Here is a 26,752-nt window from a genome sequence, read left to right as displayed (position 1 = left end):
CTATAAAAATGACATGACCAAGCCATTAAAGTGACAAAACTTCCATTTCTTAAAGAAGGCAGATATTATGGAAATGAATCATGTAGTCTGTATACGTAACCAGATGCAAGTTTGGCAAATTCACAAGAACTAGACTTACTGGGTAGGTGGTAACTGTCTTAATATTCAAAATTTCACATGGCTTCTTTATTATTGAGACCTTATTATTATGAAAATCCATTCCTTCCTATAACCACAGGCAAGGTTTCTGGCACAAGTTCAGTACAAAAACATCTATAATCCTGGAACCATTTTAAGTCATTTTTTTAAATACTGAGGCCCAATAAGGCTTGCCACAGATTAGAAAAGGAAATGAAAGTTCAAAAATAAGAGACATAAAGAGAAACTTTTTTTCCTATGTAAATGGCCAATCAGTCCAATTGTTTATCATACTTGTTTAACTGGTTGACTGGCAGAGACTAGTAACAGATATTGATTGATGAGAACAGATAGAGTAGCATTGCTAGTCACAGCTGACTCAGACCAAATCAGTGGAGACTACCATCACAAGAAAAGTGGTAGCTATATTTTATAAAGATGTGAATATCAGTTGCTAAAAGGAAACTTTTTTACAAACCAAGTTAATTTCAAACAACAGATTAAATTAATAATATAAAGATTTTGATTAAATCAAGCATCTCTGCCATGAAACCTTCAAAACACAAAGCTATAAAACAAAAGATTTTTCAAAACTAATCCATCATTTGCTCCTTAAAAGGAAAGTTTCATTAAAAATACTCACTATTCTTTTTTAACTTTTTAATTTGAAATAATTATAGATTCACAGGTGGTTGCAAAGAAACATACAGGGAGGTTCCATGCACCCTATCTCCAATGTTAACATCTTACACAACAATAGCACAATTATCAAAAGCAAGAATCTGACACCGATACAATCCAAAGAACTTATTCAGATTTCATCAATTATACATGCTCTTTTCTGTGTATGTGTGCGCGCATGCGCACGTACATCTGACATTTAATCACATGTGTAGACTGTGTAACATAACTACCACTAGGATCAAGATACTCAACTGCATCATAACAAGATTCCCTGTGTACCCCCTTAATAGCCACTATTCTTTTATAAACAATTAGCTAGCAAAAAAGGTCATTTCACTGTCCTGTATTAGCCATCATAACACAAGTAGATACTTTAGTGATTGAGGAGTAGAAAATAACCTTGCATGAGCTTTCTTTTTATTTTGTTAAGTCCTAGGTGAATCCAAGGTTAAGAAAAACAGACAAGTGAGAGCTGGGAAGGTGAGAGGCAGCTCCAAAGGTAGTGGTGTTTGACTACGTAACTAGAAAGGGGTAATGGGGACACATTTTCATCAGAGGTTTAGAGACTACCTAGTGTATTCGCCCCAAACCAGGTAGTACAGGGCAGTCTAAATTGCCAAACAGCTTCCTAAAATATACCATATTAGCTAAGAGAGCAAAAGAGAGTTATACAGTTAAGTTTGTAGGAATCAAAAAGGGAAAGCAATAAACTACTTTCATTTCATAGTTCTATATTTAAAACATGCATTTATTAAGTTAAATGTATCATGTAATGGTAATACAGATTGTTTAAGCTTACAGGTCTATTACATAATCCATTTACTCTTGATTAAAATAGTTGGTACTGTAGAATAAAAGATTTTGAAACCAGGACATACTTGTGGATATTTACTAAGAACATCTAAATGATACCATTAATATGAGATGCTTTTTCAAAATGCAGTGACTAACCAGAGGTAAAAAAATTAGCATAAGGTCCTTAAATAATTATTGGCAGTAGTGCATTATAAAAATGAAATTAGTCAATTTCATTTTATTTCATCACTTAATTCCTTTTGTAATTCTCCCAAATCCAATACTTGCATTCAAATTTTAGGATCCAGCAACCACTGAGAATCCCAAGCATACATTTCAGGGTGCTTTGAACTGTATCACCAGGAACAATGACGTGAGTTACTGGAAAACAAAAAAAGCAATAAGAGAAACAGAAATATAAACCGAAATAATTTTTTAACCAGTTTGCTTTTTATAACCAGTTAAGTCTACATTTTATAAACTTATACCTGAATTTTCTTGAAAGGCAACAATTTTTATACTTAGGTATAAGACTTCTTTAATTTAGTTTCATTCTCTATTCTGGCTACCAACATGAAAAACCAGATCATAAACCATATATTTTTCTTTTTTTAAATAAACCATATATCTTAAAGCCACAGTAGCCAACACAAATTTTTCTTTTCTATTTCAAATTATAACTAAGGAATTAAAGCATTATGCTGCATTACAATATTTTTGTCATTAGCAAACTCATAAAATTGCTCTGACGTATTGTTCTGTCTTAAAGATAGGTGCAAAGCTTTAAACTTTATATTTCCTAACTAAATTAAGACTTGTAAGTAGTTTATAACTGTAAAAACATTTTAGAATTATTACCAGATTCAAAGTATATAGTCAGATCCCAATGGTTAAAACATATAAATTATCAAAGGGAGCTCTACAATGGAATTACCCATTTAAAAATTTCTTCAACCAAAAATAAATAAATAAATAAATAATCCTCACCTGTACTGTCAAACTCAGCACATTTTTTAGCCTTAAGAATTGCTGCAAGCTCACTGAGCATTTTCTGTTGTTCTGAAGAAAGTCCACTGCCTATAAGTACAAGAGGCCCATCCCTGCGCTGACCAGTGTTTACCTGTCAATGGAAGAGGAGATGCCACAGTGTTAAAAACATTTAAAGATTAGAGAAAAATTAAACTGACTTTCAATTGATACAAGCTTGGATTTCATTCCTTAGTTTATCTAGTAATTCTCAAAAATTTCCATTGAACCTTAATGCTCAATGCATTTGAACAACTGTTTTTCTATTTCTTTACCCCCTTCTCCCAATAAAACACTACCTGGGCTAGCTGTCTATACCCAGGATGTCTTGTTTCCTTGATTCTATTTTTTTTTTTAATAAATTTATTTTATTTTTTATTTATTTATTTTTGGCTGCATTGGGTCTTCATTGATGCGCGAGGGCTTTCTCTAGTTGTGGCGAGTGGGGGGCTACTCTTTACTGCGGTACACATGCTTGTCATTGCAGTGGCTTCTCTTGTTGTGGAGCACAGGCTCTAGGTGCGTGCGCTTCAGTAGTTGCGGTACGCGGGCTCAGTAGTTGCGGCTCACAGGCTCTAGAACGCAGGCTCAGCAGTTGTGGCACACGAGCTCAGTTGCTCCGCACAGCATGTGGGATCTTCCCAGACCAGGGATCGAACCTGTGTCCTCTGCACTGGCAGGCGGATTCTTAAAACCTGTGCCACTAGGAAGTCCCTCCTTGATGTTAAATTGGGTCTCCCTAGGGTTTTACAACTTCATTCTGTCACCAGTAAGCACTCCCCCCTTTTTTTAAAGTAACCCAAAATACCCACTTAAAATGATCAATTCTCTATCTCCCCCCCACTAACTTATTCCAATGGAGTTAAACTCAACTTGGTCTTTTTAATTTAAACTGAGATTACATAAAAAATTAAAGAAAACTAAGGCTTCTGGAACAGCACTGATCTCAAAGACAGAAAACAAAATTTTAACACTAAAAGAGTTACCTCTTGAAACCAAGAAAGTGAAAACAGACAAGGGAATACCAAAGTTACATCAGATCCACCAACAGTAGTAAGTCAATGCAGCTTATGAAAAGGGAAGTGATCTAACAAAGACTAATATTTTCATTTTAATAGAAAGACTTAGAACTTACAGAAGACAAAAAAGACAAGAAGAATAAAAAGGAGGCACCAATGGATACCGTTAAAGATTAGACATGGAAGATTCAAAGAAGCAACGGGACAGTGTTTTCAATAGCAACCAACAGAAATTTAATAAATGAAATTGGAGTGAGAGTTAGCCAAAAGCTACCTGATAAAAGAAAAGCAATGACCCAGCAGATAAGAAAGAAAACGTAAATCAGCACTACTGTATTACAAGATAAAAAGCCAAACACAATACTTTAATTTTCAAACACCATACAAAGGGTCCTCCTACATGTATGAGTATGTATGTATTCTGGACATCTGGGCTCTCAAAAGTTCCACAGAACATGAGTGAAACACTGCAGGTATAATTACCAGTATAGTTCAGCAAGTAGATGGGAGAAAATTGATATTTAAATATTCACTTCACATATCTGAGTAGCGATAATTTACCCAGTCTGATGCCGTACAATATTAGACATAAATTGTTGGCTACAACTGTAAACAGACTGATCTCAATAATTCATTCACTCAAAATACATTAAGATTCTACTATGTATTTAAGTGTGTATTCAAGACATTTTTAAAAAGATTTCTATAAAAAGTTTTTTTAATGGCAATATTCAACACTTAAAAGTTCAGCTTCCTAAATTACTTCTTTCTCTAAGGTTCAAGTTGCAAAGGTTTTCCTGGATGTGCTGTGCACACACCACACACATACTGACATCACATTTCTGTCCACTTACCTTTCCTATTCACTAAATTATAAGATGAGGTAACCATGCCTAACCTAAACACTGTAAACACTCCATAAGGTGAAAATAGTTCAGTCTACTTTATCAATCATTCAATTGCTATACAATGATAATATTAAAAAACAACATTTCAAATATTCTTGTCACTTATACAAATAAGTGCCATAAAATAGCTCTAAATGGAACACATTACTTTTCAATTTATATAACTCCACTTCAGCTAAAGTAGTTCTCTGCACGAAATGAAAAATGAAAAGATATCAATTCTAAATATAGCATATGATACTATTTCCACCAACCTCAGGAAAGCACCAAAGTGGGTCAAGCATTTTCCTATCCAGTTTCTAAATTAGAATAAAAAATAGAAACTGGCACTAATTTTTCATAGTTAAGGAAAGGTCTTTAAAAAATGAATAAAATAAAGCAAACAGCTATCAAAGCCACATATCTGATGTGGGGTGGGAGGTGGGAGTGGGGAAGGCATCTGATTTGAGAGTAAGCAGAGGTCTCAGAACCAGGAGGTTCAGAAGATGTTCAGAAAATATCCAAAAGTTTCAATACTCTGCTTTTAGAGAGATTAGATATTATGTACACTGGCATTAAATACACTCTTATTTAAGGAATAATTAGATATGAAACTTTTTCTTAGAAAAATTAGTTACTCTGAATTTATCAAAATTAATGAGTCTATCAATAATAGGACCTGAAAAACTACACAAAGAGTCGAAGGGAGTGAGGAAGCATGCCATGTGTACATCTGGCTCCCAACATTTGTTCCTGGTGGAGAAAACAGCTCATGCTAAGGACCTGAAATGGGACCGTGTTTGGGGGGGATTCAAGAAACAGCAAGGCAGCCTATGTGGCTGAAAACGATGAGTGAAAGGGAGTCTGAAAGTGGCTGGGGAAGCAGATCCCAGAGCTTGATTTTAATGAGTGCACGTAAAGAAACAACCCTTTCAACTTAAGGACTTGTTACCATTCATTATCGCTTCCTTAGCCAAGGATCTACCATTAAGATAGTAAATAACAACATTCACAGGCTATGTCCATGTGACATGAAGAAAGTATAGGTTTCTTACATTTAATAAAAACACTATAGTAATTGGATAGTTGAATTAAAAGGAAGATTGCCACTCTCAGATTCCGATAATACCATAAAGATATCTTTATTTTTGACATATCTAAAATAATCCTTTCCCAGCCTTTACATAAAAGAAACATTGGCAAATGACAACTTAGTTATGTTATGTTCTGCCAGCAGAGTTCAAGTCCAAATGAATAAAGTAAGTGCCAATTTATAGTTAAGTATGATGGGACTGAATGAATACTGACCTAAGATTTAAGAAATTTAAGTTCTAATTGATCCATTAAAAAAGTTTTTTTTCCTATGGCTGGTTAACCCTGGGCAAATCACACTACATCTCAGTTTTCTCATTTATAAAATGAGGAAATTAAACTGCTAATATCTAGGTTCTCTTCCAATTCTATAGATGGGGCACACTTAAAAGGCTGAAGTCTAGAGCAGGACATTAAGAGTCTGCAAAGTATAAGGGTAACCAGCCTGTGACAGCACCTATGACCACCTCAAATTATAAACACTTTCGGTTACCTCCTTATCTTAAACAATGGGGTCAATCACTACTCCACTGCCCTCACTAGACAAGAAGTCTTCTCTGAACAGTTCTAGATCTCAGCTCATCCTTTCCTCTCATTTTCCCCCGTCTGAGCAGTTGCTAAGACACAGTGTGTCCACCATCCCTCTCTCTCTAAAACCCCTCACCTCCTCTCCACACACCTGCCCCTTCCCCCGCCACGTGTAGCTGCAGTCCTCACCATTTCACACCTGGACCCCACTTCAGTAGCCTCCTAACCAGTCTTCAGTCCATGCCTGCCCCCAGCTATCCCCTGCAGAGCCCCATTCCACTTAGAGACACGCTGAAGGCGCCCCACTAACTGGGGAATAAAGTGTAAACTCCACAGGGAACTCAAGCTCTTTCACAATCTCCTTACCTCCAATTCCTCTTTAACGCACCTCATGCTCCTCTCACACTAAACTCTAGTTTCTCAAATTTCTAAGGTCCTTCGTGTCTCTGTTTCTCTGACCAGCTGTCCCTTAGATTTGGCTTGCCATCCCTGCTTCGTATACCTGATTGCAGCAGGCAATCAAAATCCATTCCTCACTCCCTCCACACTAAGAGAATCCTAATTTTGTTCAGACACCCACTCTTCAAGGACTGACCCTATCTTCAACCGTGATGTATGCCAAAAACAATTGTGTGACCAGTTCTGACCAGTAAGACATAAAGGGGAAGTCCACCGGAAGGCTTCTGGGAAAGGTTTTAGTCGTAACGCTGGACACTGTCACATCTGGAATTGTGGCAATTATCCTGCAGCCACTAGGAGGGAGATTAGTGAGGACAAAGCCACCAAGCGGAGGATGGCAAAGTAGAACAACAGAAAGAATTTGGGTCTTTGGTGCAGCCACGTAATTGCTAAACTAACCAAATTAAGAGCTATCCTATATTGGGATTATCTTTATATAAGATAATACGCTGCCGGGCTTCCCTGGTGGTGCAGTGGTTGAGAATCCGTCTGCCAATACAGGGGACACGGGTTCGAGTCCTGGTCTGGGAAGATCCCACATGCTGCGGAGCGACTAGGCCCGTGTGCCACAATTACTGAGCCTGCGCGTCTGGAGCCTGTGCTCCGCAACAAGAGAGGCCGCGATAGTGAGAGGCCCGCACACCGCGATGAAGAGTGGCCCCCGCTCGCCGCAACTAGAGAAAGCCCTGGCACAGAAACGAAAGACCCAACACAGCCAAAAATTAATTAATTAATTAATTAATTTAAAAAAAAAAAGATAATACACTGCCTTTAAGCGTTTGAGTGAACGTTTTCTGTTATTTGCAGTCACTAGCACTCTATTAGATACCTTGCTAAAAGTTGTACCTTTAAAGCCTTACTTAAACACCTTGTCACCTTCTCTTCTGATCCTTCCTAAAGTCAGCTTCTTCCTTCATGATTCTACTGTACATTTTCTATGGCATGTATTACAAATTCACTGCAGTGTGTAATATTTTTTTTTTACATCCATATTCCCCACTAAACTAGAGGTTCCTAAGGAATAGGCATTCTTTCCACAAGGCAGTAAATGGCACCACCATCTTCTCCACTATTAATTCTACTCCTTCTCCACACTTTGTATGTAATCCATCCAAAAGTTCTGGTGGCATTAACTCAAAAATACATACTGGGCTTCCTTGGTGGCGCAGTGGTTGAGAATCTGCCTGCTAATGCAGGGGACACGGGTTCGAGCCCTGGTCTGGGAAGATCCCACATGCCGTGGAGCAACTAGGCCCGTGAGCCACAACTACTGAGCCTGCGCGTCTGGAGCCTGTGCTCCGCAACAAGAGAGGCCGCGATAGTGAGAGGCCCGCGCACCGCGATGAAGAGTGGTCCCCGTTTGCCACAACTAGAGAAAGCCCTCGCACAGAAACGAAGACCCAACACAGCCAAAAATAAATAAATAAGTTAATTAATTAATTTAAAAAAATACATACTAATCTCATTACTTCTCATAATCTCCACTGCTGTTACCTTAATCCAGGACGGTATCTTTCTCCTGTCACAAGGAAACAGTCCTAAGTGATCTCCCTGCTTCCACTCTTGCTGCCACCCCATGTCTCTTGGTTAGAAAGCAGCTAGAGTGAACTTTCTAAAGCATAAATCAAATCATACCATTCCTTGCTTTAAATCCTATCAATGGTTTCCCATTACTCTTAGACATGCCCTATTCACTAGCAATAATGACCTTCTCTCTAATCTTCAAATACACCAAGGTCATCCACTGAAGGGCCTACATACTTGCTGTTCCCTCTGTTTGGACACTCGTCCTCCAGATAGTCACCTGGATGCCCCCTCATCCTCATTCAGGTTTCAGGCCAAGTATCGGCTCTTTAACGGCCCTCCTCGATGACCCAGCTGAAACAGTGCCTTTTCTGGAGCCCACTGTCTCCACTCCGCTACACTCTATAAAATCTTCTTCAAAGCACTCATTTATACGTTCCCGAAATTATTTTATTTATATTAGTTTACATATTTACAGTCTTTTTCCTTCCTAGCTCTCACTAGAATGTAAGCTTCTTGAGAATAAGAGTTCTATCAGTCATATTTATTGCTGTATGAGTGCTGCCTAAAATATAGAGGGGGCAGGTCAATAAGTATTTGTTGATTTATTCTGATTATGTCTTTGAATTTGAATTCACAATAGCTACTACACAGAAAGTGCTCAATAATTGGTGAATGAAAGCAGTTCGCTAACTGGAAATTTTGCCATTATGTTCATTTTATAGCTGATTTCAATAAAATACATAAATTTCCCAAAGCTAAAACCATACTCACTACTGAACAATGGCTAGTTGATGATGATTCATTCTTCTCTGGTAGCAGCAACAGCGATTTCATATTTTCACTGTCTGTATAATCCACAGGCCGCAGACCAAATATGTTACTGGTAAAATAAGCGCAGATGGGTTTAAGTAAATAAAATGTGTGATCTGATTCTTAACTAAATGAATACACTAGTGGCACAACTTTTTCAACTTCCTTAATAACATACAATTTTTACTAAAATAAATGACTCAAGAATTCACATAAGGCATAAGGATCAAGTACCACAAGCTGCTGACTAGAAAAAAGATATAAAATTTCAATTTGACACCAGACCATTATAGGGAGTATTTCTAACTGAATATATTGTTACTTACACATGAATTTTTTCACAACTCTGTATTCTTGTGTATTCATACTCATATTTTAAAATATAGCTTCATAATCATTAATCACTATGGGGTGAGATGATTTCAAATGCAAATAAAAATCATTTACTGTAGCTATTATAGGCTCCATAGTCTATATAAATAAATACAGAAATTAGATAAATTCACAAGATAGGAATTTAGATCCACTAGAAGGAAAACTATGCCACATGACAAACAATTTAATAAAGTAGTAAACAGGGCACTTTTAAAATTAATTTTACTATGTATGTACACTATAATCTATAATAATCACAGCCATCACAGAGCAAACTGATGTGATGCAGAGAACATACTGATGCAGAATTCCCAGCATGCACTAATTCACGAGTCACAGAATATTATACTGGAAGAGACCTCAGAAACATGGTACAATGGTTATTTCATAGATTAGAAAACAGACAGAAAGGTTCCAATGACTTGACAAAGGTCACATTTTCCTTCTATTCATTCCAACAATATTCCATATTGCCCATGACTAGTCTTCCAATCATAAATAAATTGTTACAACTACAGCACTTTGTCCTTTATTCCACTTCCTTACATATGGTTTCAAAATGACTTTATTATACCATGGCAGAAAAATTTTCTAAAATGAACATTTCTTTTAAAATCTTCTATGGCTTTTTAAGATTACAGGATATCTATATAATGGTCATTAATGTTCATGTAAAAAAATGCAATGTGTTAAACAGGATATAAAATGATAAACCTGGTACAATACTAGTTTTTAAATTTGTATTAAATGTATAGAAACAGATCTGGAAGGAAACGGAGGGAAACATAAGGGGAAGAAGGAAGAAGGTGTCAACTCTGATGCTGCCTGGAGGGCACAGGGATGAGGGATGCGAGCATCTACCGGGTTTAGAGATAAGGTCATTAATGACCTTGGAGAAAGCTGTTTTGATGGCAGAGTAGGAAAAGAAAGCTAACAGATTAAGAAATGAACCACAGCAAATGTTTCCCTAATGACTGCTATTCGTGACTATCAGGTTCAGTCACTCTTCCTTCTTGGGAAAAATGCTACGTAAACACTGATCAATGCTTTGTGACCACCTAGTGGTGGGATAGGGAGGGTGGGAGGGAGGAAGACACAAGAGGGAAGAGATATGGGGATATATGTATATGTATAGCTGATTCACTTTGTTATAAAGCAGAAACTAACACACCATTGTAAAGCAATTATACTCCAATAAAGATGTTAAAAAAAAAAAAAAAAAAAACACTGGTCAACGTGTATTCTCAGATTCACCTATATGCCCAGGTTCTATAACCTGTAACTTTCTTCTGGCAACAGTTTTTCTCGAACTGAAGTACAATACAATCAATTGTATTTCAACTTTCTGATTTACAGCAAAGTGACACAAGTTACTGTACTGGAAATTGGGTCTTCCCAAATTCCCATACATTAAAGCAGACAAGCTCACCTTATTTCAAAAGGTAGCTGATCTCATCCACTACACTTGATACTTCGCAATTTCATTCTCTATTATGCCCAGGTACCAAATATACAAACTCCTCACATACATATGTTGTAAGTATGTATCAAAAAGGAATCAATACTCTAGATCTTAAATCACCAAGTGCAAAAATGAATAAACAAACCAAAAAAAAGTCACTACATGCATCAAAAAAAAAAAACCCAATCAATGCACACATAAGGACTTTTTCACGAAGACAAATGTATATTTCTCCAAGGAAATAAAATTCAAGAGCCCAATCAGTGTACTTAATGCACAGCAACTACAGCATAGATATTTTACACAAATACAAATAAAAGTCCACTACGACAACATTTAAAAATGTTAAGTGAAACTACTTCCCAAAGAACAACTATCAGCTAACAAGGACTTTAAATCAAAAAATAACCAATGAAACAATTGTCTTTAAACAAGATGCTTTCACCATCTAAAGAATTGCTTCATAAAATGACTAGCAAGATCCTAATTTACATTTAGAGTCCCTAATACAAAAGCTTACTATCTGATATGGCTTTTAACCATGTGGTTTCTCCACTTGGATTATGGATGGCTTCTGCTTATACACAATTTGCTAAACCCTTAGCCCTCCTGCATTGCTAATGAACTGGAGAATGGCACATTAAAAATGCTACAGATTGGGGCTTCCCTGGTGGCGCAGTGGTAGAGAGTCTGCCTGCCAATGCAGGGGACAAGGGTTCGAGCCCTGGTCTGGGAGGACCCCACATGCCACGGAGCGGCTGGGTCCGTGAGCCACAACGACCGAGCCTGCGCGTCTGGAGCCTGTGCTCCACAACAAGAGAGGCCGCGACAGTGAGAGGCCCGCGCACCGCGATGAAGAGTGGCCCCCGCTTGCCACAACTAGAGAAAGCCCTCGCACAGAAACAAAGACCCACCACGGCCAAAAATAAATAAATTAAAAAAAAAAAAAAAAGCTACAGATTGAAATAATCAGTTAACCCTTAGTCCTGCATCGTGAGAGATGGAGCCTATTAAATCCTGTCATGATTCTGCTCTGCCGTGGACCACTGAAATTTGGAATTAGACAAAATATTTTGTGACACCTTCGAAAACCATAGCAAGAGAAGACAGAGCATACGTAAGACTTCTCCTTTATTATGTGAGCACAAGAAAGTCATTAAACTTTTTTTTCTCATAATGATATATTTGAATGGAATAATACTTTGCTTACAGATTTATGTGAAAAATCAGTTTAAAATATATATAATTACATTTATTCTTTTTAAAAAAATAGGTAATACATGGAGGACAAGTCACAAGGGACTATCAATGTGACTATTTTTTTCATTTATTTATCTTTTATTTATTTTTGGCTGTGTTGGGTCTTCGTTGCTGCCTGTGGGCTTTCTCTAGTTGCGGTGAGAGGGGGCTACTCTTCATTGCAGTGTGCAGGCTTCTCATTGTGGTGGCTTCTCTTGTTGCAGAGCACAGGCTCTAGGCACATGGGCTTCAGTAGTTGTGGCACGTGGGCTCAGTAGTTGTGGCTCGTGGGCTCTAGAGCTCAGGCTCGGTAGTTGTGGCGCACGGGCTTAGTTGCTCCGCATGGCATGTGGGATCTTCCCGGACCAGGGCTCGAACCCGTGTCCCCTGCATTGGCAGGCGGATTCTTAACCACTGCACCACCAGGGAAGCCCTCAATGTGACTATTAATTGAAGACAGTGATATATCAATTATTCCCCATCTCTACATAAGGAAGAAGTGTGTTTTGTTTGTTTTAGATTTATTGCAACACCATGGACTCAGGATAAACATCAATAATTTAATTTGCTATTTTATTAGAATGGGTTACTAAGGGAGCTTATAGAATGATTTTTTTCTAAATGTTCTTAAATAGAGCATGTTCCCTATTTTCTGACATACTTTAACCTAAAACCTTAACCTTAAACTAGGTATTTTGGAGGGATACATAAAACTTAGAAAACACTGTCTTTGCCTGTAATCCTACTGAGGACAAATACTCATTCAAGAGATAAGTATAAAACTGATAAGGTATAAACCAAGGCACAAGTAATGAGGCAAAATGTGAGATGGATTTCAAAGGAGGTAAAAAAAAAAAAAAAAAAAAAAAGATACACATTAGCAAATAAAATGACCTCAAACCTAGGACTAGAAACTAGAATTTGGTAGATGAATGTGAAAGGCCTGTAAAGGGAATAAGCGATGTGATTGTTGAAATGGATGGAATTAATGGAAGAAAGCCTTCTATCAAGGCTGAAGAGTTTAATTACTGTATGCTCATGTGTCTGAGCCAAACACAATATGGAGAATTGATGAAATAATCAGGCATAAAGCAATAGTCATTAGAGACAAAGATAGTATGTAGCTGTGAACACAGAGAAGCATAATTGTCTACTGGCTAAACTATATGGGTCAATGCAACACCAATATAATTAAAACTATTTTCAGAACACAGGAAAACATCAACTTCTTCACTGCTGAATTTACATATAGTACACGACAGTATATTAATAGCTTTCAAATGCACCACTTTTGACAATTCAGTTCTCTTAATGACCTTATCAAAAAAAGCCCTTTATAATTCAGTGAATTGCAAATGATTACATACAGATATACTTTATCAATCCTAAATCATAAAAATTGGTAATTGAAACATTTTATATAGTCACTAACCAAGAAGGTATCTCTGATTCCAAATTTTTTTTTCTGTTCCTTCACAACACAGTACATTGGCAAATTTTACCAGTTTTTTTCCATCTGATATATTCGTGCTCTATTCCTTTAGCTGTGATTTTAAATCATAATTTTAAAAATATTTCATATAAAATTTTTGAAGATATGACTTTTGAAGATCTAAGTGCCCATAAGTTATTGCTTTTTACTATCAAAATGTAACTAAGAAATATTGAAGGATCATCGTTACTGATACAGATTAATGGATTCAACATAAAAATGCATGTATATATTAATATGCATAATATACATATATCACAACTAGTAATAATCATTTATTTATTTAACACACACAGAATGAGTATATGTGCATACAGTCAGCCCTCCGTTTCCACGGGTTCCACGTCCACGGATTCACCAAGAGCAGTCAAAACATTAAAAAAAAAAATTTTTTCTTCTTTAGGAAGTTCCCAAAAAGCAAAACTTGAATTTGTCATGTGCCAGCAACTATTTACATAGCATTACATTGTATTAGGTATTATAAGTAATCTAGAGATGATTTAAAGTATATGGGAGGGGACTTCCCTGGTGGCGCAGTAGTTAAGAATCCGCCTGCCAATGTAGGGGACACAGGTTTGATCCCTGGTCCGGGAAGATCCCACATGCCGCGGAGCAACTAAGCCTGTGTGCCACCACTGTTGAGCCTATGCTCTAAAGCCTGCGAGCCACAACTACTGAGCCCACGTGCCACAACTACTGAAGACCATGTGCCTAGAGCCCGTACTCCACAACAAGAAGCCACTGGAACAAAGAGTAGCCCCCGCTCACCACAATTAGAGAAAGCCCATGTGCAGCAACGAAGACCCAATGCAGCCAAAAATAAATAAATAAAATATAAATAAATTTATTTAAAAAAAAGAAAAGTATATGGGAGGTTGTGCATAGGTTATATGCAAACACTATGCCATTTTATATAAGGGACTTGAGCATCCATAGATTTTGGTATCTGTGGGGGGCCCTGGAACCAGTCCTCTGTGGGTACCAAGTGGTAATTGTGTACATATAGGGGAAAAGCTACAAACATCACTTTGTACTCAGTTTGACAAACAGTCGTTCATTCAAGTACTTCTAACGACTCTTTTAGTCACTAAAGAACCAATGAGATATAAGGTCTGCACAGAGCTCAGTGGGGCAAAAGCAGAGGAAAGAAAATAGGAAGAACTTAAAAGCCTGGTGAAGCTGCTTAGATGTGAAAGGAGAAAGAATAAAAGGAGGTACAGAAGTAGAATAAAAGGAGGTACAGAAGTAGAATAAGTCTCCCAGCAGAGAGAAAAGCTTGTGCGAAGGCGCTGAAGTGAGCTAGTGTGGCAAATGAGAAACACCAAAAAATTTAAAAACAAAGAGAAGAGCAAGAAAGACAGAAGAGAAGAAGGGGGAGAAAGACAGAGAGAGAAGAGAGAGAATGCACAGAAGAATGGGGTGTTCTGGAAATGTAAGCTGTGACCAGAAACAAAAAGGATGGTACTGAAGAGGTGGACTGTCTCCTTAGGGCACAAGAAACCCTGAACAGCTCCCTAGACGGTTGCAAGCAGAAGGGATATCATCAACAGAGCAGGGTAGCTAAGAGCTAGGGTTACACAATCAGACGGCCTGAATTTAGATTCCAGCTCTGCCACTCAATAGTTGTATGACTTTAGAGGTATTTAACCTCCTATGCCTCTGTTTCCTCATCTGTAAAATGAGAATACAACCTACTTTGCAGGATTAATATACGTAAGGATCAAATGAATTAATGTATCAAAAGCACTTAAAACAGTGCCTGGCAGATAGTAAGTGCTCAATAATTGCTTGCTATTAATATTATCAGATTGGCATTTTGGGGGAGACAGATACAAAATGAAGATATAGGAACATAAGTTACATCTCCAGTGTTGACCTCTTCTCTTCATTTTCTCCAATTTTATGACATACTTCATGTATGCTTTGTAATGACAATTTAGATGTACGCTAAAGGGAAGGACAGAAGCCTGGTTTCTTAGCAACATTAAAATAGGAGTAGATTTATGTTTTCCTATATGGTACAACATAAAGATAAAAAGTATGAATGGTACAATGTAAAGATAAAAAAGTATAAACTAGGGGCTTCCCTGGTGGCGCAGTGGTTGAGAATCTGCCTGCCAATGCAGGGGACACGGGTTCGAGCCCTGGTCTGGGAAGATCCCACATGCCGCGGAGCAACTGGGCCCATGCGCCACAACTACTGAGCCTGCGCATCTGGAGCTTGTGCTCTGCAACAAGAGAGGCCGCGACAGTGAGAGGCCCGCACACCGCGATGAAGAGTGGCCCCCGCTCGCCACAACTAGAGAAAACCCTCGCACAGAAACAAAGACCCAACACAGCCAAATAAATAAATAAATAAATTAATTAATTAATTAATTTTTTAAAAAAAAGTATAAACTAGATGACTGAAAATTCCTTTCCTCACTAGGATTCTTTTTAACCACTAAGGCTAATAAAAAGGAAGTTTAACACTTCAGCTTTTCTTCAGGTGTTTAACATTTTGGCTTTACCCCAAAGGTAGAGTTCAGAATATAGTATAGCACTTCAATGTCCTTTTCCCCTCAAGAATGATAGAATAGACACCCACCTACAACTGTGCCCAAGATGAGTTTTACCACTAGTAGAAGGGGAGAAGGAGAGATGGGAAAATTTATACTTGCACTTGCACATATAGATCATTCAATCCCAAACACACATGCAAAAAGGCTTTTTTACTACTGCTAAACCTATCATGCATGACAGAATACCAAGACGGTCCATGATGAAATCCTTTATGAACAACTATGAAATTGCAAACATAGATTTTAAGCTTTCAAGTCACTTGAATTGCGGTGAAGCAAGAAAAAGCAGAGAAATTCAAAAGAGCAACATGTTTTTCTAAAAGCTATAAAACATAAATTATCTCTGTTATAGATTAATTTTTTAAACATTAACTAGGGCAGTGGAATAATTAATAAGTCCAGTGGTCTATATACTATTCTAATTAAGAATTCTACATCCTTGCAAGGAAAACTCTGTTAATAGCAGACAAAGTACCAAATCCTAAACTCTGTATTTCTATGATATTCTCCAAACACTCAAAATAGTTGTGATGTGACTGGAATAGCGCTGGTTTTAAGTTCACACTGGGATGCACAGAAAGCAGTGCAGATGGAGAGCCAGTGAGGTTTTGAACAGTCATCAGTATGAATATTCTTGAGCAACACAGAAGTATAGAAGATATGAGACCCTTATTCTCATATCTGAAGTTAACATAGAACGAATTTTCCTTCTTAGGTAATGGACTCTTATTTTAGTCCTTAAGAAGTAAATTTCTCATGCAAAACACAAGTAAATTCAGAGTTAAATGAATTAACACTGTATTCAAATGTAAGAGGCATTTAAAAAATGCCAAAGTTTGCGCAGCGAAAGCTCAGAGCACGTAAGAAAGTACTCTAAGCAAAATGTGACTTAAAGAAAACAGTAAAGTATTAGAATATTAAAATTAAATCAAAATAAAAGATAAAGTCAGAAGTACATATATGGCCTCAGATAAAATTATAAAATAGGTAAACTTTGTATTATAGTCCACAGGGACGATTTCGGAATAAATTTAATGGGATAACAAAAAGTCCGTTTCTCTTTAGTTCCTGTACTCTATTATTAACACATTAGTATTTCAGAGTGATAACAACTAGTAACCAAATTGAGAGAGATCTCCAAATATTATACAGTATGAAAGCTATCTAAATAATGTTATATCAGGTTGGAGACAAGGGACAGGGGATGGAAAACAGGAGGTAGGGTGGGAATTATTTCTGTAAGATACTCCATTCACATCCCCCAGACCAGAGAAGGTGGAAAGCATCCTGATTATTTTTAAGAAGCTATAAGTATGATTTTCATATCAAAATTTGAGGGCAAAAAATGAAACCTAAAACAACAAACCATTCTAACTTATACCTATAGATGCAAAAGTCTTAAATAAAACCCTAGCAAACTAATGTATTTGTTTAAAGAATAACACAATACACAAAGTCAAGTTTATCCCAGGCATGCAACATGGTGTAATATTTTTAAATGTGTTAATGACATCAACAGGCAAAAACTCTAAGATCATCTCAAAATCATTTAATAAAATAAAATACAGTCTTGTTTAAAAATGGTAAAACAACTGGGAGGAAGATCTTTTTTTTTTTTTTTTATTGAAGTATAGTTGCTTTACAATGTTGTGCTATTTTCTGGTATATAGCAAAGTGATTCAGTTATACATACATATATACACACAGATATATATATATTTTTCATATTCTTTTCCACCATGGTTTATTATAGGATATGAATACAGTTCCCTGTGCTATACAGTAGGACCTTGTTGCTTACCTATTTTATTGATAGTAGTTTGTATCTGCTAATCCCAAACTCCTAATTTATCCCTCCCCCATCCCCTTTCCCCTTTGGTAACTATAAGTTTGTTTTCTATGTCTGTGAGTCTGTTTCAGTTTTGTAAATAAGTTCATTTGTATCATATTTTAGAATCCACATAAAAGTGATATTATATGGTATTTGTCTTTCTCTGTCTGACTTACTTCACTTAGTATGATAATCTCTAGGTCCATCCATGTTGCTGCAAATGGCATTATTTCATTCTTTTTCATAGCTGAGTAATATTCCATTATATTTATACGTATACCACCTCTTCTTTATCAATTCCTGTCAATGGACGTTTAGGTTGCTTCCATGTCTTGGCTATTGTAAACAGTGCTGCAATGAACATCAGGGTGCATGCATCCTTTCGAATTATGGTTTTCTCTGGGTGTAGGCCCAGGAGTGGGAGCCCTGGATTATATGGCAGCTTTATTTTTAGTTTTTTAAGGAGTCTCCATACTGTTTTCCATAGCAGTTGCACCAATTTACATTCCCATCAACAGTGTAGGAGGGTTCCCTTTTCTCCACACCCTCTCCAGCATTTATTACTTGTAGACTTTTTGATGGTGGCCATTCTGACCAGTGTGAGGTGGTAGGTACCTCACTGTGGTTTTGATCTGCATTTCTCTAATAATTAGTGATATGAGGACCTTTTCATGTGCCTGTTCGCCATCTGTATGAGAAGATCTTTACTTTTAATATTGATTTTAATAGTGACTTATAAACCTACAGTCAATATCTTTTAAAAATGAGAATAAAATAAGCATGCCAACTATCAATATTATTTTATAATATTGTTCTGGAAACTGTGACAAAGGCAGTAAGAAATAAAAGTTAATAAATGACCATTAAATCCTTCAAATTAGGTGTTGGCTAGGTATAAGAGAAACACACTAAAATCAACAGCTTTCCTCTGTATCAGGAATAACAAGTTATATTTATTAACAGAATATCCACTTCACCAGGGCAACAAAAGGCTCAAATACCTAGGAAAATCTCAATAAATAGTTAGTTGCATGTGTATACAAACACACATATATAAAACAGATTAAAAACTTGACTAAGATGTATAACAGAAGACTTAAATAAACAGAGAAACATACCATGGTCCTGAGTGAGAAATCAACTTTATTAATCTACTATAATCTATACACTTACCCAATTTTAATGAAAATCATAATAGGATATTTTTGAAACTTAACATAGTAAATCAAACTTCATGTGAAGGAATAAACTGATAAAAACAGCCAATTCCCCCTCCACCCCCCACTGCTACTGTCACCACTTTAATTCAGACTCTCATCACTTGTCCCCTAGATTATTGAACACACCTCTTCACTGAACTTCCTGCCCAGTGTGGAGGTGAAAGTTTTCAACTTAAAATTTGAACTCTTTAGCACACAAGGCCTTTCACTGCTTCTGCCCACCTTCTCTGGCCTCTCATCTCATCCTCTTCCCTCCCTTCATTCCAGTCTTGTATCAGCTCCTAGAAGTGAACCAACAAGCAGTCTGGCCGTAGTACCTTAGCACCCATCATCCTCTTTCTGAAAAGCCCATCCTCCTATTCTTTTTCTTCAAATTCAGTTGAAGTGCTACTTCCTCTAGAAAGCCTTTCATGACGTCCTCTAGTCATATTTCTAGCCCCTACCCTGGATTTTCATAGAATCTTGGGGCACTGAGCTATGAAGGCCTGTATCATACTGTTCTGTAACCACCAATATAACTGTCTGTTCACTCCTACTAGAATACAAGTAGCAGATAAAACAACTGGGGAGATGAAGAAGTAAAGGGAGTGATGGAGAAGAGAATGAGAAAACCTAACAGCATTTCACTGGAAACCCAGGAAAAGAAGGCATCTAAGTAGAAAGAAGACTTCAACTTTGAGATAATAAAGATTGCCAAAATGTCTGTTCTAGAGCTAAAGAATGCCATTTAGAAATTTAGAATAAGCAAAAGGACCCTACTTATCTACAACTTCAATTAGTCAAAGTACCAAGCCCAAACAAAGGAAAGATAAAAGAATAGTTTTTGCCCTTTCTTCTACTCTTTCTTCCACTCTAAGAGTAGGGAGAAGTTCCCTACTCTTCTCCCAGGAATGGAAAGAGTCTAGTCCTGGTTATTGAGAAAAGAGATACATTAAGAGTAACAGAGAAAAAAAAAAGAAAAGCATGTTTGCCAACTCAGAGTCTGGAGTCTGAGATATTAATGGCTTAAAAGGAACAAGAGGGCTTCCCTGGTGGCGCAGTGGTTAAGAATCTGCCTGCCAATGCAGAGGACACGGGTTCGAGCCCTGGTCTGGGAAGATCCCACATGCCGCGGAGCAACTAAGCCCGTGAGCCACAACTACAGAGCCTGCGCATCTGGAGCCTGTGCTCCGCAACAGGAGAGGCCGCAACAGTGAGAGGCCCGCGCACCGCGATGAAGAGTGGCCCCCACTCGCCACAACTGGAGAAAGCCCTCGCACAGAAACGAAGACCCAACACAGCCAAAAATAAATAAATAAATTAATTAATTAAAAAAAAAAAAAAAAGGAACAAGAACTTCAGGCAAAAAAAAAAAAAAGAGTAGTAAGAACCCTATATAGTCCCTATGCCCCGCTCCCCATGCTCTGCTTAAGGGATGGAGGAAGGCACAGGAACAAACGTCACCTATTCTCACCTGGAAGTACTTAACTCTAGAAAGAAAATAGCCAGAACACTGGCAGAAAGAAAAATAGACCTTAAAAATGCCAAGGCTGGAGGAATTACTTTGGGAAATTATTTTGCGATCCCACAAAAGGTAACATGGATGCCTAATGGGCAAGAGACTAACAATTCTGCTCAGGGAGCTCACATCATTTACCCTGACATCTACCAGGAACCCATTCTACCGGCCTAGACAAGGTGCAGCTTATGGAAACCTGGTTTTAGACATTCTCTTCACAATTACAGTCAAGTTGGGAGCAGAGGGAAGCAATTCCTATTTTCAGCTCATCAGCCCCTTTTATCAAGAGAGGAAAAAATATACCATCTTTTTATGCATTGGAACACTTACCAATTCACTCTACAAATAAATGTGGGTACGGACTACGTTAGGCACTCGGCAGGGCCTGGGAGAGCAGGCACGATCCCTGGTACCTAGCGCATACTACCTAATGAGAAGATAGTAAGAGGCAGAGGCACCACCACCTCTGGTCTGTGACTGGGAGGAAGCGTCACATACAGACAAAGGATTCGGGAAAGCCAGCCAAAAAGAAATGATACCTAAGATGAAACCCAAAGAATGAGAAACTGACCACCAAAAACGAATACTCCAGAAAAAGGGAAAGCATATTTAAAGGTTAGGAAGCAAAACAGCTTGGCACATTTTAAGGAAATAAAAATTTAGAAACACTAGTGCAAAAAAAGGCTGAAGGAGAAGGGGAACAGGAGGAACTGCGGAGAGACGGGGCTGGAGGGATGAGGAGAGCCAGACCGTCTGGGGCCCCACAAACCATGTTCTGAAGTCTGACTTCTATTTTAAAAACATTAAGAGGTGCCAGTGAAGGGTTTTAAGCAAGTAAGTCATTTGACCAGAATTGCATATTTTTAAAGTTCTCGGGCTGCTTTATGAAAAGTAATCTGAAAAGGAAACCAGTTAGTAAATGGCAAAGCCAATCAGGTCAACAACAACTACCACAAAATAAAACAGAAAGCAGAAAACACAGAAAATACTTAAGTATAATGACCAATAGTCCACAAAATAAGGATGTTTAGAAACAGCTCCCACCCTGTTATACCCAAGATTAAATCGACTCTTGCATTTGCCCTATAGTTGCCTTACTATCCTCTATCCAACATCATTCCCAACTTCTGTCACCAAATAAACCTTCCTTCCCTACTATCCTAACTATATCAACCAGCTCTCTGGAATGCAGTAGCCACTTGGCATATGTGACTATTTAAATTAATTAAAATACATTTTAAATTTTATTTCCTCAGTAGCAATAGCCACATTTCAAGTGTTGAATAGTAACAGATGTCTAGTAGCTACTGAGTGCCCAGCACAGATATGGAGCATTTTCATGAGTGCAGAAAGATCTACTGGACATGCTGGGCTATCGATGTACCTAAAACTGCCACTTCACTATGTAAGCCTATTGAGACCAACACAGCTATCTGAGAAGGCACCTGTGAAGGCAGACCCGCTCACTGTCTCAGGCCCTCATCTTGGGTATTAATGAGCTTCACAATGTAGCGAAGAATCATGGTGTACACACCATAAGACAGGTCCTGTGTTTTGGCTCATTAATCCTCACTGTGCTCTGAAGAAATAGAAAAGCAGCCGGCATCACCCATGTTTTATAGGTAAGGACACCAAGGCACAGAAACTAACCTGCCTGAGGCTATAAAGTCAATAATGGAGTCACAAATAAAAGCTGGAATCCCTAATGCCCTGACCAGTGCTCCATTCATTAGAGTAGTCATGGCTGATTTAAGAACCCATGAATAGAAACTATTCTGTTTCACCTGACCCAAGCAACCACTTGCTCTATCAAATGGACTGCTATGCCCACAGGAGGGTCATATCTGTTAGATATGTATATATATGTATATACACACACACACACACATACATGAACACATACCATGTACGTGTATGTGTGTGTACGTAAAAAAACAGAAAAATTTAAAAATATAAGATATGTATTCCCTGAGCTTGCCCTATCTTATTACATGTGATGGGAAATAAAGGATATTAAAAACACTTACCAAAACTAACAGCACCAAGGTATGGTACATTCCTGTGTTATTAACTTGTTTTTCAATTACATTATATGATTACCTATAAAAAAATTACAACCTAGAAGCTCTGCATTTTGTAATCCTTATTTGCCTCTGTAACCAGCATTAAGTCCTGACTTCTGTGTGCTCCTTCCAAACCTGTAGAAGTAATGCTGGCACAGAGAGGCAATTCTTGCATTTTCATTTCAACTACCTCATTAACTGAAAAGAGTAAAATAAGATATAGGGAGACATGAACCAAGTTAGAGATTAAAGATATAAAATCCACATACAGCATTTGCTTGTGACACTCTTGACAACAGCAATTTTAAAATGCAGCCGCCAGCATTCACTAATGTGTGTCTCTGCCCTAACACTGCAAAACAATTTACCCAGAGCTCATTTGAATGATGTAAAAAAATCTAAGAAATAATTTGACTGCACTTGCCTAACATCTGAATTCTTACATATTTTAACTGTGGTTACACTAAATATGCAAAAAAAAAAAAAGGAGAAAAGGCACAGAATATTTAAAACAATTCTAAAGTATTGGGAAGCATACAAAGTAGTTATATGCTTCTAATTCTTGCCTTATTAATAAGTATGAATCACTTTATATAATATAAAAACTAAGTGAATTTTTCCAGAAAGTCAAAGCTTCCAAAGTTAACTTGACAACTGTTTCTGAATTAAAAGAGCAAATCTCCCTCAAATATGTAAGTATCATAAAGGAAAAGGGCATGAATGCTGATTTTAAATCCAGAATATAATGGCCACATCTAAATTTAGTTGTGAAAGAAAACAGAGCCATCAACTTGGGTAGTAAAGTCTGTTTCATCACAGACCTTGACTCAAGAATAAGTCAGTGAAAAAAACAGTTTTTAAGTTGAACTACTTACACGGCGTTCCTGGAGGCTCCATAGGAGAGTAACAGCTTGACTATATCCACATGCCCGTTCTTGGCTGCGTCGTGAAGAGGTGAGTCGTTCTGATACCCAGTGGTGTTCACCAACGCCTTGTGCTGGAGCAGCAATTCCACCACCTTCAGGTGCCCGTGATTGCAGGCTTCGTGCTAATTAAAGAAAAAGAAGAGTGATGAGGAAGAGCAATGAACAGTATCATAACAAAACCACACTTCAGAAAAATAAATGTGAACCTCAATCAGTAAATTGGTTCTTACCTAAATACTCGTACTAAACCATAAGTTGTTGACAGAGTAAAAGCCACTATTAATAGTCTTTATGGTAAGATGCATGGCGATCAAGATTTATGCAATTCATGGAAAAAGATTTTTTTCATTTGAGCCTTGGGTCAAGCTCTCTTAATTTGGAAGAAAATATAGCTTTGGGCCAATTATGGCTCCTAAATTGTTCTACAGTAAGAAATTTAAAACAAGACAAAAAAAAAAACATAGAAAATATTTAACAACCAGATCATGCATAAAATCTGAAATCCTCCAAGGCTGAATAGAACTCACCAAATCAGGGGCTTAGCCATAAGCGAAGCGGTGCACCTGCATGTATATATAAGCGCCTAACAAAGTGAATATCCTAGAGTATTTACAAGAAAAGCTTCTCCAACTGCTGAAGCTACAGATACTGTATGGCTGGTGCCAATGATAACAGAAAAAACACAGAGTAGGCACTCAAAAAGAGCTTACTGAATGAATGTTCAAAGATGCTTTACATGCACATCTTTCCTTATGTTTAATGATCTGCTAACAATGCCACTATGTTGTATTATTCTAATAAACCTCTGGCATGCCATACTTTTTAAGTACATACATTGAAATCTTAATAGGCGATATACCACATCAAATGTCTGTAGGTCTATTTCTAGGAGAAAGGAATCCAAATAAGGCATCAGGTCCTCTAAATCACTCACCAACTTCTACTACAGTTTGCCTTAGTGGCTTAAAAGAAAAATTAACCATTCCTTGAAAAGGTTAGCCAGCCTGTGGAGTCCAAACAACAAAGTGACTCTGATCCAGACTAAACACTCCCAGCTTAAAAAATTGGCAAGGAGAAGTCATTATACACAAATTTAAAACCTTTTTGCACCTGTTCTAATGAGACTCTCTCTATTTCTGTGAATTTACAGTTCACAGAATAAGGGCATCCACCTCATCTCTTAACACTTCTATGGCTGCATTCAAGCCACATGCTACTGTCCTAATGTAATTAGCCGATATAGCACTTGTTCCCATGTATTTGTACCATTCTTTTTCCAGACTATCCTTCACAGTTTTTTTTTTTAGTAATAATAAGCAAAGACTTTAAAAAATGTTTAACATGAGCAAAGATTTCTACTGCCTCTGTGTGTTATACCCTGGATAGGGTATAAGTCAGCCTAAGACAGATCCTCAATAAGAATCACTGCCTTGTGATACATTCCTACACCCAGTTCCTCTGACCTCTCTTTGTTCCAAGAAATGTGGTTCCAATGACATGCAATGCTGCAGAATGGAGCCTGATGTCAGCTGTAGCAGTTACCTCTCCATAAATGAGCTAAATTCAGCAATATGGTGTAACTGGATTCTCAAATCTAAATGTAGTCAGTCAAAAGGTAGCCAATTTTTCACCCATCACAACAGAAAAGCTAGACAAAACATAATCATTTACTCTTATTTGTTGAAAATATAAGTTCTTCAGATTACAAAGAGATTGTATAGGTGGTAGAGGATGATATATAGATGACTACATAACTATAAACTATAATAACTATAAAACATAAACAGAATGATAATAAAAACAAACAACTAGAAAACTACCAATGGTGTCCATCCAGCATGGTCTTTAACATTCGGGTCACTTCCATTTTGTAAGAGGTATTCAACAGAAGGTATGTCACCCTAGTAGAAAAATGAAAAGGTAGAAAGAAATTAAAAATCATCAAGGAAAGAAAAAAAAAATTAAGATTTAAGATTTTATCTTCAAGATAAAATTTAAATCTTCTCTCTTCTATGCCTATTGCTCATGAGTCAATAAATAGTAAGCTATGTATGCATGGGTTGTTCTGAGGTGCCAACTCATCAAAGCCATGTGGTCCATCACTGAATACAGAGTACAAAATCTCTGCTATTAGCAACCTGTATCAAAATTCATTTCAAAATACCAAGGACACTAGCCAAAGATCACCTGATCAAAATGAAGTTTTTAAAGTCACCATTTCGTTTGTGAAAAACATCCTTTCTGAGCATACATGAAAATGGTTTCTGATTTCCGTTTAAAACAAAATTAAAGCCAAGAGGGCTGCTCAGTGAAACCAATGTTAGAAAGCCAAAAACTGTTGTCTTACTGGCAGTTAATCCACTTATCCTCGAGATATTAATTTAGTTTATATTCACTTTATTTGCTCAAAGATATTTTTTAGGCAAAAGCAAAGCTTATTTTCTCCAAAATAACTGACAGCTTACTCTGAAAAAGGCTGAATAAATAAAAGTTACATATGACAAAAGTTATACATGCCAATGTTGTGTTTTTTGTTTCTTTGTTTGTTTTTTTTAAGATATCTTTTTTATTTATTTATTTATTTATTTATGGCTGTGTTGGGTCCTCGTTTCTGTGCGAGGGCTTTCTCTAGTTGTGGCAAGCGGGGGCCACTCTTCATCGCGGTGCGCGGGCCTCTCACCGTCGCGGCCTCTCTTGTTGCGAGGCACAGGCTCCAGACGCGCAGGCTCAGTAATTGTGGCTCACGGGCCCAGCCGCTCGGCGGCATGTGGGATTTTCCTGGACCAGGGCTCGAACCCGTGTCCCCTGCATTGGCAGGCGGACTCTCAACCACTGCGCCACCAGGGAAGCCCCAATGTTGTGTTTTGAGAAGAGCTTCTTTAGGGAGAAGGACATCTCCTCTCTCCTACCACTCCCAGCCCCAGCACTCTTCTGAAATGAGTTTTTCCCTATTGGTTTGAAAAATGTAGAAGTCACTAAGTCCCCTAAATACAGTAACATTTGCTTGTATTGGATTGTTTCAGACTACCTCTCAAATACAGCAAACCTTAAAATGGTAGCTTACTCAGTTTTCTAAAAAAAAACAAACCCGCATACAACATATATTTTTAAGATTCTAAA

At 37.5% G+C, this 26,752-nt stretch overlaps 1 protein-coding gene across 1 annotated transcript in view; it reads right to left on the bottom strand.

Moving 5' to 3' along the window:
- The window catches only part of BARD1 (BRCA1 associated RING domain 1), an 81,594-nt gene that overhangs the window by 15,804 nt on the left and 39,038 nt on the right, over positions 1–26,752 (bottom strand). The window contains exons 5-9 of the mRNA XM_082395856.1: positions 25,453–25,533; positions 23,582–23,754; positions 8,927–9,035; positions 2,605–2,737; positions 1,906–1,998 (exon numbers count right to left, since the gene is read on the bottom strand). Of these exons, the coding sequence (XP_082251982.1) occupies positions 1,906–1,998; positions 2,605–2,737; positions 8,927–9,035; positions 23,582–23,754; positions 25,453–25,533 (589 nt within the window). The remainder of the gene's footprint in view (positions 1–1,905; positions 1,999–2,604; positions 2,738–8,926; positions 9,036–23,581; positions 23,755–25,452; positions 25,534–26,752) is intronic.

The sequence above is a fragment of the Balaenoptera borealis genome, assembly GCF_965194805.1.
Source record: "Balaenoptera borealis genome assembly, chromosome: 6".
Taxonomy (NCBI): domain Eukaryota; kingdom Metazoa; phylum Chordata; class Mammalia; order Artiodactyla; family Balaenopteridae; genus Balaenoptera; species Balaenoptera borealis.
Note: the sequence above shows the minus strand (reverse complement) of the source record. Positions and strands in the feature narration are given on the sequence as shown.